Source organism: Nerophis ophidion, linkage group LG10 (assembly GCF_033978795.1).
Source record: "Nerophis ophidion isolate RoL-2023_Sa linkage group LG10, RoL_Noph_v1.0, whole genome shotgun sequence".
NCBI lineage: Eukaryota > Metazoa > Chordata > Actinopteri > Syngnathiformes > Syngnathidae > Nerophis > Nerophis ophidion.
Window position 1 is genome coordinate 11,799,454 of NC_084620.1, and position 22,621 is coordinate 11,822,074.

At 42.3% G+C, this 22,621-nt stretch overlaps 1 protein-coding gene across 1 annotated transcript; it reads right to left on the reverse strand.

Annotated features, from left to right (window-relative positions):
• Positions 1-6,060: 6,060 nt before the first annotated feature.
• On the reverse strand, positions 6,061-10,979 carry cd248a (CD248 molecule, endosialin a). The gene has a single exon (XM_061912360.1). It carries the CDS (start codon positions 10,784-10,786, stop codon positions 8,555-8,557), a length of 2,232 nt encoding a protein of 743 aa, XP_061768344.1. The 5' UTR covers positions 10,787-10,979; the 3' UTR covers positions 6,061-8,554.
• Between the last annotated feature and the right edge of the window lie 11,642 nt (positions 10,980-22,621).

Here is a 22,621-nt window from a genome sequence, read left to right on the forward strand (position 1 = left end):
TCCACGCCATCGTCTGCTGGGGAGGAGGGAGCATGGTCAGAGACAGAAGCAGACCCAACAAAGCAACCAAGATCAGCGCCTATGGAAGTATGCACGTGCGTTTGAGTCAAAATACGCCATGTTATTGGGATTCACGAATAACCTAGCACTGGGGAACACCACGCTAATCACGTTAAACACGTGACTGTCACTCAAAAATAGGTCAAAGCTATGGTGCAAAATGAGAACCAAAGAAAAATTGTAGCCATCTAACTCTAAACATTGCTGAACATCCATCCATCCATCCATCATCTTCCGCTTATCCGAGGTCGGGTCGCGGGGGCAACAGCCTAAGCAGGGAAGCCCAGACTTCCCTATCTCCAGCCACTTCGTCTAGCTCTTCCCGGGGGATCCCGAGGCGTTCCCAGGCCAGCCGGGAGACATAGTCTTCCCAACGTCTCCTGGGTTTTCCCCGTGGCCTCCTACCGGTTGGACGTGCCCTAAACACCTCCCTAGGGAGGCGTTCGGGTGGCATCCTGACCAGATGCCCGAACCACCTCATCTGGCTCCTCTCGATGTGGAGGAGCAGCGGCTTTACTTTGAGTCCCTCCCGGATGGCAGAGCTTCTCACCCTATCTCTAAGGGAGAGACCTGTCACACGGCGGAGGAAACTCATTTCGGCCGCTTGTACCCGTGATCTTATCCTTTCGGTCATGACCCAAAGCTCATGACCATAGGTGAGGATGGGAACGTAGATCGACCGGTAAATTGAGAGCTTTGCCTTCCGGCTCAGCTCCTTCTTCACCACAACGGATCGGTACAATGTCCGCATTACTGTGATTTAATTGTGGATGTTAGATGCACCATAAAAAGACTACATACGGAAATTAGCATGGTGCTAAATCTGGTGCAGCCATCTTCTTAATGTAGCTGCACATTGTCCTTCAAATAAACAAATAAAAACAAATTATGTTTTTTTTATCTTGAAATGGACGTAACATACAGGACAGGGGCTATGGACTTACTGGTTCATATTGAACAGTTTATACAACAAGTACAAATTTAATCGTCGTTAATGAAGCGAGGTTTGGGGGGGGAAAAAATGCGGGGTGCACGGTCATCAGCTGTGCTGGCGATTCGCTGGAGTGAGTGTCTCTTGGGCACCTGTTCGCGAGGAAAAAAAACAGAGCAAATAACACAGAGGTGGGAGCGTACGTGCGAGAGATTGACACAATCCTGCCCTCCAACCACCGGAGCTGAGACAATTAGCACGAAGGAGAAGAAGCGGACGACTGAATCAGAGAAACAAGCCATTGTCCTGCCAGTCAGGCCAGACCAGACGACGGAGAGTTACCAATGGGCGGGGGGCTGCAACCCTGTGTTTGGCATGTTTCAGTTTCAGGACTGGGCGGCACAGCTTGTTGTCGGCTCAAACCTCTGCGGTCTGTCACTCAAAAACGTCTCCGTGCAACATAAACAACGATTTCTTAGTTCACAGGAGACACCTGGGAAGGTGCGCTCCCCCAAGTAAAGGCTGAACAGTGTTGCGATCCGCTGCACGCATCGTTTGTTGTTTAGATTTTTGAGTTTGTTTGTGCACTTCCTGATTTTTTTCTATCACCATGGCGACTACATCTGCTCCACCAGCACTGCCTTTCTGTCGCACACCTGTTTTTGATTATTGTTTTACTACTTAAGCCCGCCTGCTGCCTGAGTTCTGTCAAGATCTTTTGTTTGCTCTATGCAACAGTTGCGTTGGTAATTCTTCTTTGTATTTACTCTGCTAAGTCTCATCTTAGCTTCGCGTGCGCTCTGCACGTCGTTCCCGAGTGGACTTTGAACTCGACCCTTGCTAACTGTTAGCATTTAGCTTCCCGTGCGTTGGCACGTCTTTGCTTTACCTTTTGTCAAGTGTTATTTTGTACTCTGTATATTAAACAAGCTCCTACCTTCTATCCTGCCTTGTCCGAAGTCCTGTAGCATCCGGGGGTGACAACTCGCGCATCAAAATGCGTCCAAAACGCAACAGAACAGTATTATTACATTGTTTCATAAAACTACTGTAGTTGTTTGTAGTACATGGTACACGGTGCTCGTTAGTTGAGGTACTTCTGTATTTACAAATTCATAACATTTAATTTGTTTTTCTTCATTTTCGACATGCCGATTGGCTGTGTTTCCAGCAACCACAGCTCTGAAGCAGACCTGAACCTTTACCTGTCCCTGACCAGCTCATGTACGCTGCAAAAACTGAAATCTCAGTAAAATCAAATACCTCAAATAAGGGTGATATTAGCTTATTTTCTATCTGATAAGATAATTCTTCTCACTAAGCAGATTTTATGTTAGAGTGTTTTACTTGTTTTAAGGGTTTTGGTCCTAAATGATCTCAGTAAGATATTACAGCTTGTTGCTGAGATGTTATGACCTATATTGAGTAGAACATGCTTGAAACTAGAATATAAACTGTTGTAAAGCTGTGTCATCAACACTCACAAGTGTAAAACTCCTTTTTGAAAGTAATAATTTCTTATTTCAGGCATAAAAAAAAAATCATGACTTTGACACAATTGTGTCTCATATTAAAACAGATGACAACCAAATGGACATTGCTGTTTTATTTTCAATGAAACAATAGAAAATGCATACTCGTATAGTAGTACAGTTGTTATTAGTGAGAATATACTTATTTGAAGGTATTTTTGGGTTCATTGAGGTTAGCTAATTTTACTTGTTTTAAAAAGTCTTGACAAGCCAAATTTTCTTGTTCTATAGGCAGATAATTGTGTTTAGTTCAAATAAAATACCCCTCATTTTTGTATTTTTGTTTCTTGTTTTTGAACAAAGACTTTTTGCAGTGTACTTTATGGTTATTGAAAATTGTAAAACATGTTTACTTATTTTGTTCAGTTCAGTTCAGTTTCAGTTTATATCGAACATGCATACGATATATTCCAGTTGTTTCATTAAAGCACGTCCGAAAAGGAGTAGGAAGAAACTGAGCTTGTTTAATCCTACCCATTTTCATTCCGTAGCAATTTTATCCTGTATCCTTGTTCTCTGTAACAAAACAGTGAATGAATGAATAATGTACCATAGTAGGTAAACAAATATTAAATACATAAGTAGTATTTATCTCGAAAGAAAAAAAAAAGGGTTTAAGATGTTCATCATAATTCTTGTTCTATGTACTTTGTGAACACTTGTAGTTTGAACAGTCTCTTAAAGTAAATCATATTGGTTCTTTGTTGGATTTCTTGGGTTAACCCATCCATCCATCCATCATCTTCCGCTTATCCGAGGTCGGGTCGCGGGGGCAACAGCCTAAGCAGGGAAACCCAGACTTCCCTCTCCCCAGCCACTTCGTCCAGCTCTTCCCGGGGGATCCCGAGGCGTTCCCAGGCCAGCCGGGAGACATAGTCTTCCCAACGTGTCCTGGGTTTTCCCCGTGGCCTCCTACCGGTTGGACGTGCCCTAAACACCTCCCTAGGGAGGCGTTCGGGTGGCATCCTGACCAGATGCCCGAACCACCTCATCTGGCTCCTCTCGATGTGAAGGAGCAGCGGCTTTACTTTGAGTTCCTCCCGGATGGCAGAGCTTCTCACCCTATCTCTAAGGGAGAGCCCCGCCACACGGCGGAGGAAACTCATTTCGGCTGCTTGTACCCGTGATCTTATCCTTTCGGTCATGACCCAAAGCTCATGACCATAGGTGAGGATGGGAACGTAGATCGACCGGTAAATTGAGAGCTTTGCCTTCCGGCTCAGCTCCTTCTTCACCACAATGGATCGGTACAACGTCCGCATTACTGAAGACACCGCACCGATCCGCCTGTCGATCTCACGATCCACTCTTCCCTCACTAGTGAACAAGACTCCTAGGTACTTGAACTCCTCCACTTGGGGCAGGGTCTCCTCCCCAACCCGGAGATGGCACGCCACCCTTTTCCGGGCCATAATTTAATTCCACATACAGATATGCTAAAGGTTTTAAGTGTTGTATGAACATATTGATGTTTTAAATTAGATTTTCCTCTAAATTTATATTTCTCCTCTTTTGTGGAATGCTTTTACAATGAATGTGTAAAAACTGATGCAGAATGCAGAGTAATGATGCAAAGATGGACGGCTCAGTATTTATTTAGTAAAATCAGAGGTAAAGTCATGTGTTGGTTTGTGGAGAGTAGCTCACCATGTTTAAAGTACAAGCAAAATAGTTAATTCAGTCTAAAGTTGATTGGTCTTTAAAGAATGTTACATGTATTGTCTGATACATACGCAGAGTAGTGCATAGGCAAAGTAACACAAGTAGTAGTCGTATTTAATCCGTTTTACCTTACACCTTCATTACATCTCCCAAACATGAGGAATACTCTTCTGTTGGCAGAGCACCAAAGAAAAGAAAAGGGAAGTGAAATCAGGCATCATAAAAACCTCAGTGGAGAAATCAACATTGGCTGCATGCCTGGTCTAAGCTGCTTGAACGCCGAGGCCGTCATCAAGGATACAGATGGTGTCCTTTAAGATGTGAAAGGATTTTCCCTATGAAAAGGACGGTGCTAACAAAGCAGCATAGTGGTCTCATTCTTATCACGTTGTCTCTACCTGTCTCATAATGCTCCTTACAGTTTGCAAGTGGTTCCAGCAAGGCAACCACAGGGTAAAAATAATAAGTTGTTCCCTGTTTGGTCAATTTTTGTACGTAATATTTCTGTTTGGGTATTTTATGTCCCTCATGCATTCTGTGTACAGTGTGAGTGATATATGAGTTAACGTTGGTAAGACTCAGTTATGAGTTTCGACTTACTTTAAAACCTAACATACATCCACATGAAAAGGTTAGTTTTTCTGTCATGTTGAAAAAAGTGATGCGTTTACACTGTGTCTGTATGACCGGTACGTGTCACTGGGTGAAAATGATGTAATACACTGCGTCACCACAAGTGGTGAAGTAGGCCGACACAAACCAGAGTCGTGTATCGTTTTCTTCTTGTGGCTTGATTCACACTGTGGTCAAGCAACTTGAGGGTAACATTATAAAAAGTGAGAGTGAGTGTAGAGTTTGAGCAGAAAATGCCGTATTGCTGTTCTGTTCTTTGGAGTTCCAACCGTTCAACTAGAGAGATAGTAAAGAGCTTTCTTTGATTCCCGAAATAAGTTGTGCATATAGGTAATAAAGTTATGAAAAATCAAAACTACGTCAAAGGAAAAATATCACTTTCATCATCTTGCGGAATACAATCGGGTATGCTTGTGTCTGCAGCGATCACTTTGTAAAAAGTTTGTTTGAGCATTTATATATATATATATATATATATATATATATATATATATATATATATATATATATATATATATATATATACCCATATATATATATATATATACCATATATATATATATATATATATACATAAATATGTATATATATACAATCACATATATATATACATACATATGTATATATATACAATCATATATATATATACATATAAATGTATATATACATATATGTATATATAAAATACATATATATAAAAATAAATATATACATATATATTTACAATCATATATATATGTATATATATAATCATATATATATATATATATATATATATAATCATGTATATATATATATATATATATATATATATATATATATATACACACACATACACACACTCACACTGTATACAGCGCTCCTGTAATTCTGACAAAATGAATAGACCAAAATCATAAGTCTAATGTAGAGGACGCTGGCTCTCAGGAATATGCCAAATAAGACTAAAAGTGAAGGGACAAGTTTTTCTGAAAATGTGGCCCCCAAAACAACTTACTTGAATACCCCGCCACCCCCACCTCCACCTCTACTCTCCCAACCCCTCTAAAAGCCAAAAGCTGTTTTTCATCAAAAGTCATGCATGAGTCAACGCAACACAAAACTTTGGGGAATGTGTTGCATTAAAGTTGTCAGCTATTAATCAATGCTATCTGTGTACAGTGTGAGTGAGAAAATTGAAGTGACTGTGTGCAATCAATAATAATGTTTCATTTCACTAAGATGTATTTAAAACAGATAATATTTTTCATTACAGTATTTTATTCAGTCAATTAATACAACATAGATTCATTTCATTTGTGAATGTGTACATGTGATCACCTGTGGAGTCCTAAAAAACATCTGGTCATTGGTCATCTTAGAATTGGAGAACATTTTCCATTTCAGCGATACAGTGTCATATAATCCATGTACAAAACACTAAAGCATGCAGTTGTTGAGCAAATTGTACCACGTGTATGTTTCCTATGACCAAATCTCGGATGACCATATGTGTCCAAAGATTTTTAAAAAATCATGCAACAATACAATAAGAATGTCCTTTATTGTACTATCGTATTCAGAATTGTAGAAATGGGTTAAAAATCCGCATTTCAGTGATATTTTGCATATATTTTTATTGCAAAGAATCGGTGAGGCTTAACAGTATTTACATATTTCGCATAAAGTCATGTTTTGAATTAAACAGGACCTAAAGGTACATTGTTAACATGTGCTTTCTGAGATAAAGGGAAGGTCACTTTCGGATCAAGTGGACATTTGCATACTTTACAATTTTCTTCTTGTCAGACAATATTTTTGGTACAATGGAAGGATTTTTTATTTTTATTTTTTTAATCGAAAAGTATTTGAACAAGAAGACATAATTAACATTTTTGAGCAACACTGCACATTTGTGACAGTACTCTTTGGAAAACAATGTATTGTCAGATATTGATGGATTTTGAGTCATTCAGTGCAGCAGATGGGTTAATTATGTTTGAAAAAATGAACAGAACAATAATATTGATGTGTTAATCTGCATTAATGAACTCGTTTTTACAGCCCTAATTGTTCAATGCCTCACGCAACCACATGCAACACCATCCATCCATCCATTTACTACCGCTTATTCCCTTTCGGGGTCGCGGGGGGCGCTGGCGCCTATCTCAGCTACAATCGGGCAGAAGGCGGGGTACACCCTGGACAAGTCTCCACCTCATCGCAGGGCCAACACAGATAGACAACATTCACACTCACATTCACACACTAGGGCCAATTTAGTGTTGCCAATCAACCTATCCCCAGGTACATGTCTTTGGAAGTGGGAGGAAGCCGGAGTACCCGGAGGGAACCCACGCATTCACGGGGAAAACATGCAAACTCCACACAGAAAGATCCCGAGCCTGGATTTGAACCCAGGACTGCAGGACCTTCGTATTGTGAGGCAGACGCACTAACCCCTCTGCCACCGTGAAGCCCCACATGCAACACAATTAAGTAAATTATGAGGATTGAAAAATGTTTTCTGTTTACTAGTATACGCAGGTAAGGTTGTCCACTTTAAATATCATAAAAAGTATCTGAGTAGTTAGTTGCTATTAAGAAAAAACTAACTTTGCCACAAATTTGAAACCCTGTCACTGTGTACAAAATGACATACAACAAAAACCATTAATTTGATGCCTGAGGTAAGCCAATCTGGTTAATTATCAATAACTGTTGAATACATAACAGAAATTTGGGAAAGATTACGTTTTTTTTAAATGTCCAAGCAATATCTCCTCTAATTCCAGAATGAGCCTTATCTTCCTTCCATCCATCCATCCATTTTCCACTACTTGTCCTTTTCGGAGTTGCGGGGTGTCACTGGAGCATTCGGGCGGAAGGCGGGGTACACCCTGGACAAGTCGCCACCTCGTCGCAGGACCAACACAGATAGACAACATTCACACTCACATTCACATTCGTGGTTCCCTCTGGGTACTCCTGCTTCCTCTCACCTCCAAAAACATGCACCTGGGGATAGGTTGATTGGCAAACACTAAATTAAGCCTTATCTTGTCATGTAATAATTAGTTTTTCCGATCTGGAGATGTTACAAGTTTGTGATTGTCTTTTTGAATGGTTTCAAACAAGCGTGAAGCCTCAAACAGCTGGTTGTGATTCAAAAACATTCCGAGCTGGGAGAGAGAATTCTGGTTACAGTATGACGGACGGCCAAAGTCAAGGTTCTTTCCAACACTCTCGTGCAAGTTGCATATTTGTGTATTTCCCTTTTTTTAAAGGGAAATCCAAAAATGAACAGAGAACTGCTTTTGAAATAGAAATTCAGCACATTCCTGTCATTTTCACTGACGATACGTGGTGTACTGTGAAAAGCAAAGTTGCAAAATGATGAATAAGCAATACTGTAAAAAAAGAGCATTATTTACACTTAAACTTTGGCTCAAACAATACTTGCAAAAGCGCCTATTTTATTTACTGCTCTTGCGAGCTCGCCCATTATTCATAGTGTCTAGTTAGGTGTGAATGGTGAAATGAACATCAGTCTTTTAGAGCAATCGGGAAATAATGGGAAGTCAAGCAGTCAAGAGATCAGTGTATGCAACATCCAAGTATCATCAAAGAAAACAAGTTCAGCGGTTTTCAGCGTCTCTCACCTCCCAAATGAACGGACACTAAACAATAGAGTCCAGGATGGTTTTACGCTCCCTCAGAGTCTGTTTATGAGAAGGTCACTTGGGGTCCATTCTACTTAAACATGGTTCTTGACCCCTGCAGAGGGGATAGCAGCACCCTGTTTGTCATGAGCGCCAGAAATCCAATGGTAGCAATCACTCCTGGTTTTACTGCGGGGCTGCACAGCACAGCGAGTACAGTAGATGATACCCAGGACCACCATGACCACGATGAAGATGCAGACTGGCACTAAGAGGCCCACCAGGAGCCAGGTGCTACTTTTCCCCCTGTCCTCATGGACAGAATCCAGGTGCTTGACCGTGGGCGGTTGAGAGGAGCTGACCTGAGTAGGAGCCACTTGTGAATGGGTCGCAGGAGAGTCCACTTCCTCCCCCATTTTGTCTGCCTTTGCAGGGTAATCTCCGACAGAGTGTTTTTCTTCCTGGGGCAGATTGTGGTAGCTGGAATTAGTGAGCATGTAAGAGTCTGTGATTTTATCCTCTGGATTTCCTCGGCTCTGGTCAGAAGCTGTGAACCCAGCCCACCAGTTCCAAGCTCCCTCCGAGATTGTCGAGGTGGAAATAAAAGGGAGAGCAGTGGTCTCTTCCTCCTCATCTTCATACAAGGCAGTCATGGTGGGGATGGGTGTGGTGCTGGCGGTGATGGTGGACTCAGACTGAGGTTTCTCCCCCAAGTCCAACTGGTCAGCATCACCATTGGCAACATCTTCCTTCTGTGTTTCTGAAAAATCATTTAAAAGATCCTCTTGAGGAGCACTGGTCACCCATATCACCTCCGAACCCCAAACTTTGGGGGTGTCAGTCAACCAGTCCATAGGTTGCTCCACCTCCGGTACCCAATCTGTATGACTCTGCTGTGGATTCCACTCATAGTCGTCAGTATCCCATGCAGGCCGTGGCTGGTGGGTGACGGTTGATTGGCTATCTATCTTCCGACATGAGGAAGAATCGGACATGACAAGTTCGTACCCTTCTTCGCAATAGCATTCAAATCCACCCTCGTAGTTCACACACATTTGCTGGCATGTTCCCGGGATCTGGCACTCGTCATTGTCTTGGCATCGACTGGTGTCCTCAGGTAGCGGAGAGTATCCCAAATGGCAGTGGCAGATGAAGGATCCCTCGGTGTTCTCACAGGCGTGCTCGCAAGGGTCGCTCAGACACTCATCGATATCCTCGCAGGCACCCACATCGTCTAGTTGGTGGCCCTCTTGACATTCACATTGGAATGTCCCGAGAGTGTTGACACAACGATGCTCACATGGACTCTGAAGACATTCATCCACATCCTGGCAACCGTGTTCATCTGGAGCCAGCATGTAGCCATCAGGACAAGCGCACCGGTACCGTTCTGAAAAAGGCACACACTCATATTCGCAGTTGGCATCTTCACAAGGGTCATAGAGGTCACAGCTGTGGTTGTCTTCTGCAAGTCGGTAGCCCTCAGCACACTCGCAGATGGAGTGAGCGCCACCTTGCTTACAGAAATGCTCGCATCCGCCATTGTTCTGATTGCACCAGTTTTGTGATGCCGGATGTTCGGAGCAGAGAGGAGGATCTATAGACCAGCCCACCGAACCGTCTTCCCTCAACAGACAGAGCACTGACTGCTGATTTGTCTGGCAGGGCATGGTCGCCACTGATCCAAGCGGGGCGTGGGTCAGAAGGGAACTTAGAAGGTTAAATGGTGTGGCATAGAGGGCGTTACCTTCCCCTTCATTCCACAAGGCAGGGCACATTCCTTGGTAGGAATAATGGCAAACGTAACCATCCACAGGGACAGAGCAAGACCCATCCAGCCATTTGAAGTTATCAGTCTGGTCCTGAGTGTTGTATCCCATAACCACGCAGCGGGGCACTGAGCACATGCTGGGCGAGTACTCTTTCTGCCAGTTGGTATATTCTGTGTCCTGGTCCCCTGTTGTCCAAGAGAAACCCCGAAGAGGCCGTATGGACGAGCACTGGCGGGGTTGCCGCTGCAGACCGATCCATACTTGGACCTTGGTGCGTGATTGTCGCAAATCCAGAGAAGGAAAAAGTGTTTCAATGGCAGTGGCATCCACCTGACGTTTCAGGGTGGCAAGGTTTCCACCTTTCTCCTTGCAGGCCCTCCAAGAATCCAGAAAGGTCTTTCTCTGAAAGTAGACCACCAGGCAGCCATTGGCATTGCACAGTGCATCTGTTTCCCTTATTTCCTCGCTTAAAATTGATGAAACTCCCAAAAAGAAAGCCAGCAGGGAAGTCAGGAGGGTGGATGTAGTGCCACTCACCAGGGAGCCCATTCTCATGTCTTGATGTTCCTCTCTCACCTCCTCTTGCTCCACTTGCCAGGCTCTTGCTGCTGAGTCTTGTCTATGTGAACTTTTCTTCCTTCATTTGAACTTTTGTGCTGAAAAAAAGTCAGATTGAGCTCCTCAGTCTGCCCTGCAGGAACACATCTGAACTCACCGGAGTTGCATGCAGATTGTCCCAAGATGGGAAGGGGGGAGAGAGAGGAAGAGCGAGGGAGGGAGGGAAATAAAGCAAGGAGGGAGGGCAGGAGAGTGTATGTTTTTGGAGGGGGGTTGATGAAGCAAAGTGAAGGAGTATGTCATATGGTTTTCATAAATCCTGATCATGGATAGTTTGATTCACTGGCCGACACACACACATGCATTCAACATTTGATTATTTTTATTCTCTTTGCTTGAGACCAGCCATTATGAATATACCAATTTCTATTTAATAAGCAAATATCTCTTTGGAAAATATGCAGGGCTCTTGTCATCTTTGTGATCGCACACATCTGCTTTCCTAGCCTAAGAACACACACAACTCTAGGCACGGAAGATTTCCTGCAAAAAAAAACAACACACACGAACAACTAAATGCTCCTTGGTAATAAATCTCAGACTGGGATGGGGTAGTAGGGAAAGTTGTCAAGGTCGCCGGTGAGGAGGAAGAGGGCCTCTGGTTTCGCTGTGAAAACAACGACTGAGTGCTGAAATGGAGACTTGCGTTTCCAAACAGGGGGTGTCGAAGGAGAGTTCTGTGGGAGAAACGCCTGTGGAATCGGGAACGGCGAAGGGGGCCGGTAGCAGGAGTTGAGCTGCTTAGAATGCGCCTCGCTGGGCGAGCTCAGGTCGACTGAAAAAGTCAAAGTGCATCTAAGGTTGTAACAAATGTGTGTGCCAGGCATGCGTAAACATTTGGTAGACAAGGTACGAACCAGTAAATCTGGACTGAATATTAAATATAATGTACAAAATATGACATGGATTGATTGATTGATTGAAACTTTTGTTAGTAGATTGCACAGTACAGTACATATTCCGTACAATTGACCACTAAATGGTAACACCCGAATAAGGTTTTCAACTTGTTTAAGTCGGGGTCCACGTTAATCAATTCATGGTAGGAACAGTTAATGTTCAGCGAGGGCCGCACACATCCATCCGTTTTTTTACCACTTATTCCCTTCGAGGTCGCGGGGGGCGCTGGAGCCTATCTCAGCTACAATCGGGCGGAAAGCACATACACCCTGGACAAGTCGCCAGGGCCGCACACAGAAATATTTAAATCATATTTTATACATTAAAAAGGCTAAAACCACAATTTAGGTCACAATATACAGGGGCTCTCCAGGCTAAACTGGAGCCCTGAAGAGAATTAATTTTTGAGTTCCCCGTTACATTACAAATAAATTCCCGCTTTTTTATTTATGTCAAATTATTTCAATACTTTTTTAAATCTAAGTTAAATTTCTTAAATCTATTGTTTTGTAATACAACAAATTCTTTGATGCGGTGCTTCCTTCGTCCATATTCAAATGAACGCTGAGATCCAGAGACGCTACAGGCTGTTTGGATGCATTATTTCCTGGCGCAATATTACCGTAATATTACCAGCCAAGCAATAACAATCTGCGCCACGAAACACAATTAGAACTTTTGAAGAAATCCGTCATTATATTCTTTGCAGTGATAGAGCAGGAAGGGGCGAGAAGTATGTTTGCAGTTAAACATTTCTTATTAGAAACCTTAATTAATTGACATTTTACATATGCTTCTTCATGCCTACAGCGTGCGTTTGTCTGATATAGAGGGGCGGCCCTGAATATATGGTATTCTATCTGAACAAAACATCTATGTATTAGCTTTGTGTTGGAAGAGACAGAGCTAATTATTGCAATATCTGATAATATATCATGTTATTAACAAATTATTTTTTGTTATAATTTGCCGAAGGCCAATAAAGACACGAGCTGCAGGCTAAATAAATGGTATGCATAAAAAAAAACCTGTATATGTAGCTTTTATGTATGTACTTTGGAATTTCTTCACCAAGTTGATGACCGTAATTTACAAATTCAATATCTCCAAAAATGTGAAAAGTTGTAGAAAAGTTTAATATTGTAAACTACTAGTAACACGCTTTCATCAGCAATATCTTCCTCGACAGTTGATCTCGCAATTGTGGAAAGCAAGGTGCTGTGCGATAGCGAGTGACAAACCAATAAAAAAAGGGGCCGTACAGAAAAATAAGACAAGGGACCGTACCGAGACTAGCTGGACCCTGTTCCAAAGGAACAGATAATTGATCCTTATGACCACATCCACTGTCCAAGTGATTTAAATGACCCACCGCCGTCATACCAAGCTGAGTTTGTCCTCGTAAACAAGTTTTTTTATACTGGTGAAGGATTTCTGAATGCGAAGTCTGCAAAGGCTCATGGACAAGCCAAATTTAGAAGGCTGCAAGACCTGCAAGTTTTCTTAATTTTCATTTCAGTTGGAATGCCCGAGGGTTAGTCATGCTACCTCAGTAGAAGCATTTAAGTCCTATCTTAAAGGCCTACTGAAATGAGATTTTCTTATTTAAACGGGGATAGCAGGTCCATTCTATGTGTCATACTTGATCATTTCGCGATATTGCCATATTTTTGCTGAAAGGATTCAGAAGAGAACATCCACGATAAAGTTAGCAACTTTTGGTGCTGATAAAAAAGCCTTGCCTTTACCGGAAGTCGCAGACGATGACATCACAAGGGTGAGGGCTCCTCATGTCCTCACATTGTTTATAATGGGAGCCTCCAGCAGCAAGAGCTATTTGGACCGAGAAAACGACAATTTCCCCAGTAATTTGAGCGAGGATGAAAGATTTGTGTATGATGATATTGATAGTGAAGGACTAGAATTTTTTTTTAATTTTTTTAAATAAAGTAAAAAAAAAAAAAAAAGGCGATTGCATTGGAACGGATCGAGATGTTTTTAGACACATTTACTAGGATAATTCTGGGAAATCCCCTATTTTTCTATTGTGTTGCTAGTGTTTTAGTGAGATTAAATAGTACCTGATAGTCGGAGGGGTGTGTCCACGGGTGTCTTGAGGCCAGTCTCAGATGGAAGTCGACGTCACGTGCATGGACGGAGCAAGCTCAGCTGATCTCCGGTAAGAGGTGACTTTTTACCAAAATGTTCTCACCGAAACCTGCCGGTTGACAAGTGGTCGGGATCCATGTTCGCTTGACCGCTCTGATCCATAGTAAAGCTTCACCTCCGGGAATTTTAAACAAGGAAACACCGTGTGTTTGTGTGGCTAAAGGCTAAAGCTTCCCACCTCCATCTTTCTACTTTGACTTCTCCATTATTAATTTGACAAATTGCAAAAGATTCAGCAACACAGATGTCTAGAATACTGTTTAATTGCGCGAAGAAAAAAGACAACTTTTAGCCGCAAATGGTGCTGCGCTAATATGTCCTGACAGTCCGTGACGTCAAGCGCACGCGTCACAATTCCGCGACGTTTTCAACAAGAAACTCATCGGGAAATTTAAAATTGCAATTTAGTGAACTGAACCGGCCGTATTGGCATGTGTTGCAATGTTAATATTTCATCATTGATATATAAACTATCAGACTGCGTGGTCGGTAGTAGTGGGTTTCAGTAGGCCTTTAAAACTAATTTGTATACGCTAGACTTTAAATAAACTCCCGTTTTAGACCAGTTGATCTGCCATCTCTTTTCTGCTCTGCCCCCCTCTCCTACTTATAGAGGTTATTAGTTGACCACAGATGATGCGCTAGCTGTTCAAATTCAGGACCCGGGGTGGACCGCTCATCCGTGCATTAGACTTGTCCCCACTCGAGAGGGTCCCCTGCTGGCCCAACAGAGGACTGGACTCTCACACTATTAACAATATCCAGTCGACGTCCATTGCACTGGTCGCCCTTTTGGGGTCCCCTCCAAGGTTTCTCATTGTATCTTATTGGGTTGAGTTTTTTCTTGCTCTGATGTAGAATCTGAGCCGAGGATGTCGTTGTGGCTTGTGCAGCCCTTCGAGACACTTGTGGTTAAGGGCTATAAAAATAAACTTTGATTGATGGATTGATAGTATGTAAACAACATGCCTTGACAGACACATTAGGCCATTATCACACTTAAAATACTTTTATCATATGCCAGTATGTCTTTAATATTTATTTGGTTTTGAGCTTACAAATCACTCTGAGTAAACGGTCATGATTTTCTTTTCACAAAATATAGCACGTTGTATGTAGCCTGCAGCTAACTTGGCTAATGCTAACAGCCTACTAAATTCTACATGTGAAACAGTAAAATACAGGCTTTGATTCAAACCCACCAGATTAAATATGCCAGGAACGACCATTCCTCCTTGTTATCTCACTGATCTGAGGTCCTTGGCTTTGCTTCCTTGATGGTAATGAGAAAAATCTCCGGTTTTTTTTTTCTTTCCTGAAGCGATCGCATGGGAGATCGTGGCAGTTATTGACACAGCAGGTTTGTTTTAAACTTGTTAAAGAAAATAACAAAACACCATGGCTATGCCGTGCATGCTACCGGAGTAAACACATTTCAGATATCTGCAAAGCCCACAATGCATTGTTTTTTTATTCCACTATGTCACCCTTACTGACAAATTGTAGTATAAATATTAATGTTATCAGATCAGACATTTCATCTTTTTTTGTCACATTTTGCCTGTTTTTTTCTTGTTTAATCGTATTTTTACAAAGTGCCTTGGGCCAACAAAAAACAAGCTGCTTGCTGCACATTGAACACCCATGCTGTATATATTTAATCTCCGACAGATGTTATTTTAATGTTTTTCCTATAAAACAATGATCTACTCACATTACCATCCTGAAATATTCAGACTTTTTATTTACCTGGCAACAACTATTGGAAATTTTACAGAGGACGCTTGGATGTGTGTGCTCGTCGGACAACAGACTGAAATCGAATACAATCTGACGCTTGACCTTCAATTCATCACCAACCAAAAGATGGACTACATGAGGTATCCCATCTCTGCACGCTAGCACAGTTTAATGACATAGTTGGTGTTTGAAACGATTAAAATCAGACAATTAAAACATACGCACACACAAAGATGCTCAATGACAGCAGACAAAAACCACGGGACGGGCAATAAATTGGTGTGAATGACACATTTGCGGCGTGATGAAGTTACGTGTGCTACACAAGAGCTGCCATTCATAAGCAGGCACACGCCAACATTTGAACATGTGTCTCCAGCTGACAATGTGTGGCTTGTCGGTGGGAAAGCAGCCAATGGATTAAGCTGGTGAGCAGAGCGGCGGTGCTGCCTTCGTCTATATTCAAATGAATGCTGATATCCAGGGACGCTGCGTGTTGTTTGGCTTCACATTTTATGACTAATCAGTACTCTGCTGGCATGGCTGCACAATCCAGGCTCAAATGTGTCTCCATTGTAAAACACAAAAGATAGGCAAGATTGGATTTAATCAGTGTGTGTCTATGCAAGAGATAACAATGCCTAGTTGTCCAAAAGGTATTTATAAAAGACCACGTTTTTTCGAATTGGACTGGCTTATGCGTGTGTGTGTGCGTTTGTTGTGTCCTGGGCGTGACGTTAAAGGCCTACTGAAACCCACTACTACCCACCACGCAGTCTGATAGTTTATATATCAATGCTGAAATATTAACATTGCAACACATGCCAATACGGCCTTTTTAGTTTACCAAATTACAATTTTAAATTTCCCGGGAGTTTCGTCCTGAAAACGTCGTGTAATGATGACGTGTACGCAAGACGTCACGGGTCTTAAGGAAATATGAGCGTTGCACACACACACACAGCTAAAAGTCATCTGCTTTAACGGCATAATTACACAGTATTTTGGAGATCTGTGTTGCTGAATCTTTTGCAATTTGTTCAATTAATATTGAAGAAGTCACAGTAGAAAGATGGAGTTGGGAAGCTTTAGCCTTTAGCCACACAAACACACGGTGATTCCTTGTTTAAAATTCCTGGAGGTGAAACTTTCCTGTGGATCAGAGCGCGGTCAAGCCAACATGGATCCCTAGCAAATGTCAACCAGCAGGTTTCGGTGAGAAAATTGTGGTTAAAAAGTCAGTCAAAAGCTGAGCTTGTGCCGTCCATGAAGCTGCCGTCGACTCCCCTGAGACACTGCGCCTCAAGACACCCGTGGAGACACCCTTCCGACTATCAGGTACTATTTAATTCACTAAAACACTAGCAACACAATAGAAAGATAAGGGATTTCCCAGAATTATCCTAGTAAATGTCTCTAAAAACATCGGAATTCGTCCCACTGCGTTTTTTGTTTTTTTTTACTTATTTTTTGTAATCTTTTTTTTTTTCTAGTTCGTCGCTATCAATATCCTCAAACACAAATCTTTCATCCTCGCTCAAATTGTCGTTTTCTCGGTCCAAATAGCACTTTTTGTTGGAGGCTCCCATTAAAAATAATGTGAATATGTGAGGAGCCCCCACATGTGTGACGTCATCGTCTGCGACTTCCGGTAGAGGCAGGGCATTTCTCTTCGGGTCTCCCCATGTCTAGCATTAAAAGATTACAGTTGGTACAAAATGCGGCTGCTACACTTTTGACAAGAACAAGAAAGTTTGATCACATTACGCCTGTACTGGCTCACCTGCACTGGCTTCCTGTGCACTTAAGATGTGACTTTAAGGTTTTACTACTTACGTATAAAATACTACACGGTGTAGTTCCATCCTATCTTGCCGATTGTATTGTACCATATGTCCCGGCAAGAAATCTGCGTTCAAAGGACTCCGGCTTGTTAGTGATCCCCAAAGCCCAAAAAAAGTCTGCGGGCTGTAGAGCTTTTTCATTTCGGGCTCCAGTACTCTGGAATGCCCTCCCGGTAACAGTTCGAGATGCTACCTCAGTAGAAGCATTTAAGTCTCACCTTAAAACTCATTTGTATACTCTAGCCTTTAAATAGACTCCCTTTTTAGACCAGTTGATCTGCCGTTTCTTTTCTTTTTCTTCTATGTCCCACTCTCCTTTGTGGAGGGAGTCCGGTCCGATCCGGTGGCCATGTACTGCTCGCCTGTGTATCGCCTGGGGACATCTCTGCGCTGCTGTTCAGCCTCCGCTTGGGATGGTTTCCTGCTGGCTCCGCTGTGAACGGGACTCTCGCTGCTGTGTTGGATCCGCTTTGGACTGAACTTTCGCGACTGTGTTGGATCCATTATGGATTGATCTTTCACAGTATCATGTTCTCATAGTCATCATTGTCACCGACGTCCCACTGGGTCATTATTGTCACCGATGTCCCACTGGGTGTGAGTTTTCCTTGCCCTTATGTGGGCCTACCGAGGATGTCGTAGTGGTTTGTGCAGCCCTTTGAGACACTAGTGATTTAGGGCTATATAAGTAAACATTGATTGATTGATTGATTAACACCGAAAGTTGCAAACTTTATCGTGGATGTTCTCTACTAAATCCTTTCAGCAAAAATATGGCAGTATCGCAAAATGATCAAGTATGACACATAGAATGGACCTGCTATCCCCGTTTAAATAAGAACATCTCATTTCAGTAGGCCTTTAAAGTGCATCCGGCAGTGGAGGCTCCTCTATGGGGTCTTGGTGCACTAGGAGGTTAACCCCTTCACTACTGTTACCCTAGGTGGCCTTTGGCAAAGGCCTAGTACCTGACTGCCCCCTAGCCAGGGATGCGGTGAAGACCTCAATTTTAAGAACCACCACAACGGCTGTGATGGCAGAAGAAGGCTGCAGCAGAAAAGGGTCCCCAGTCGTCTTGGACTCCATGCCACTGGACCCTGACCCGATTCTGTCAACGATCGTGTGGTGACTGTCTGTGCACCAGTCTCCCCATGTTAAACTAAGTCAAGCACAGGCATCCTCCATAAAGGGATAGACCCCTACCAGGAGGATCATCATACTCGTTCGAGTGACCGCCGATGATGATAATGATGGTGTGTGTGTGTGTGTGTGTGTGTGTGTGTGTGTGTGTGTGTGCGTGCACGCGCGCGGATTTATTTATTTTATTTCAGGGTGGGAGCAAATAGAACAATAATTAATCCAAACAAAATCCAATCATGATCAATTTTGTCTCGTCTATGGGTGGGACAAGTTGGGAGTCTCTATAACAGCGTACATTTAAAGGTGTGGGTTACTTACGAATGATAGCCGATCAAATGCTTGTCCTATTCAGCAGAGGAAGTCAGCAGTCCCTGCAAAAAAACAAAAACGAAACGAGTGGCTTTAACTTTGTTCCACATCGTAATATGTGTACACCTGGGATAAAGTGAAGAGGACTCATTTGATCTTTATTCCCATGGGGCAAGTCATCGATCGTGACATCACAACTGTAAGTAAAATGTATTATTCATCGCTCGCTATACCTTCACTGCTGAGGTGTTGTCTGTACACAACTGATTACTACATGGAAGATCTGAACGTATCGTGTTTATTGTAAGGATATGTGTGTAAAATTATTTAAGCCTTAATCATGTCCGAAAAATAAATGATTTAGCCATTTTTATGGTACTAATGAGATTGCAAAGAACTGATGTTGATACGCTAAAATATTTTTCTTGTTTTAATGCTACATACAATATTAGCTGTTATTTGTTGATGCAGATAATAAATATTTAAACAGTGCATGGATGTATTCATTAAATAAATGAATTATTGGGTGCCAACAAATGATTCATTGTAATAATTTGATATTGACACATCTCATCTGTGCATAAATTATTAAATTGCACGTCAGAGAGTTACATATATTATAATAAAGTACATACTGTACTGCACAGTGTCCTTGTGGTTTGAGTGTCCGCCCTGAGACTGGAAGGTTGTGAGTTCAAACCCCAGCCGAGTCATACCAAAGACTATAAAAATGGGACCCATTGCCTCCCTGCTTGGCACTCAGCATCAAGAGTTGGAATTGGGGGTAAATCACCAAATGATTCCATAACGTGGCAACTGCTGCTGCTCACCGCTCCCCTCACCTCTCAGAGGGTGAACATGGGGTTGGGTCAAATCCATCCATCCATTTTCTACCGCTTATTCCCTTTCGGGGTCGCGGGGGGGCGCTGCCGCCTATCTCAGCCACAATCGGGCGGAAGGCGGGGTACACCCTGGACAAGTCGCCACCTCATCGCAGGGCCAACACAGATAGACAACATTCACACTCACATTCACACACTAGGGCCAATTTAGTGTTGCCAATCAACCTATCCCCAGGTGCATGTCTTTGGAAGTGGGAGGAAGCCAGAGTACCCGGAGGGAACCCACGCATTCACGGGGAGAACATGCAAACTCCACACAGAAAGATCCCGAGCCTGGATTACAACCCAGGACTGCAAGACCTTCGTATTGTGAGGCAGACGCACTAATCCCTCTGCCACCGTGAAGCCGGGTTGGGTCAAATGCAGAGGATAATTTCACCACACCTAGTGTGTGTGTGACTATCATTGATAAAAAGTTGAAATATACCCCAAATGACACCTTGTGTTTGCCAAAGTGATTCAAAGTAATAATTTGATATTGACACATCTCATCTGTGCATCTTCTAAGGGTAATCTTGTAATTTATACACAGGTGAGATGTGTCAAGGGCAGTACGGTGGGACAGGAGTTAGTGCATGTGCCTCACAATAGGAAGACTATTTCTGTGTTGAGTTTGCATGTTCTCCCCATGACTGCATGGGTTCCCTCCGGGTATTCCGGCTTCTTCCCATCTCCAAAAACATGCGCCTGGGGATAGGTTGATTGGCAACACTAAGTTGGCCCTAGTGTGTAAATGTTGTCTGTCTATCTGTGTTGGTCCTGCGATGAGGTAGCGACTTGTCCAGGGTGTACTCCGCCTTCCGCCCGAATGCAGCTGAGAGAGGCTCCAGTAACCCCGGCGACCCAGAAAAGGACAAGCGGTAGGAAATGGATGGATGGATGGAGATGTGACAATATCAATATATTACTTTGAATCCATTTTTGACAGGCAAGAATATATTGATTTAATGAACAATCCAAACACTTTATTAATATGTATTATGTACTAGAACAAAGAATATTGTGTGTCGCTTTTAAACAAGGAAAAGGTATTACCACATCAACATCAAATTGATTAAAGTCCTTTACAATCTCATTAATACCATAGAAATGGCCAACTCTTTATTTTTATGGACGTGATAATAAAGCTTAAATAAGTTCAAACACATATCGTTACAATAACAACAAATATAGAGTGTTTGTCTTACACATGCTAATCAGCTGTTGACAGACAAAGTACCAGCAGTGCAGCTTCAGCACGCAGCACAAATCAATTTTTGGCAGGTGTTGAATGCCCCCCTGAAATGTTTTCTGCAGCTGTGTGTGTGTGTGTGTGTGTGTGTGTGTGTGTGTGTGTGTGTGTGTGTGTGTGTGTGTGTGTGTGTGTGTGTGTGTGTGTGTGTGTGTGTGTGTGTGTGTGTGTGTGTGTGTGTGTGTGTGTGTGTGTGCGCGCCAGTTAATAGAACTGATTTTGGCTCATTTTAAAGCTTTGGACAAGCAGCATAACAGTGAGTCTAAATGAGACCAAATATGAAATTGAATCAGAGACAAAATATTCTTATTCTATTTACCGTGTATATTTGTAAAAGTCCACTTGAAAGTATTTGTCCTAGTTTAGCTGTAAAAGTGTCGCACAATCAGCTTGTGTGTGCTTGGGTCCCCATTTTCAGGACTACTTTAAACATCTTGGCCCTTACTTGGCATTACTGCATGCTAAGTGTTACGCCAGGAATAAAATCATGAACCAACTTGAAAAAATAAAAATTGAGTGTTGTTGAATGTTACTGTGTAAGACTTAGAGAACATACATGAAAAAAGCATTAAGAATATGAACTATAATCTATAAAACATTGATTATCAAGAATGAGTGAACGTCCCTCCTTGTTTACTGCTTGACAAGTTCGGTAATCTATGAAAAAACCCAACAAAAAAAAGCACCAAAGACCATAGCAACATCCAAAAGATGTCACTTTTCTATAGAACTTTGTCGTTGAAAGTTTGCCTTTCTGTCCCTCTCAGTCCCACAGGCTCACACTGCTCTGTAAACAAACTACTTCTCTGCTTTGTATCAAAACCTGTCTTCGTGTTTCTGCTGTGACGCAGTCCCGACACATTCCATACTGACCATGTATATCGCTGGAAAGAGCTCTTCTCTGCAGCTTCAGAAAGCATTTAAAATTATTTAGATAGTTCAAGACTTAGGGCCTGATTTACTCAAGATTTAAATAGCACACGCAAAGCTGATCTACTAAACGTGGAATACGGCGTGCAATCCATTTTGTGTCCCTGTCTTCATTAATATGCAAAATATAAGCTGATCATTGAAACACCCACAATACCGGGAGGAGAAGACACAAACATAATTATTTAGCACGTACAATGTGATTTATAAACACTCACCAGCATTTTGCGTTTTATTTTGCATGTGTCAGAAAGACACGTAAACTGACAGTTTTACACAGGGCTAAAAAAAATCGGTGCTCGCGCTGCACAGACAGACAATGGGCAGACGAGAATCCACCGTCCTACGTGTGAGTGTCAACATTTTAGTCGGTCAAAAATGAAAAATATTAGACATGTCGTCTATTCAGCAACATAATTTTATAATTACATAGCTGCAAGGGCAGGGATTCTGCCTTAACCTTTTTAACCTCGAGGCACAACTTTTCCATTACAAACGCTTATAATTGTATCAACCTACTTACAGTTTACAACCTTGTCAAATGATATGAAACCATCTGTTAATCACACATATTATCTATTTAGCACATAAACCTTAGGCTTAGGTC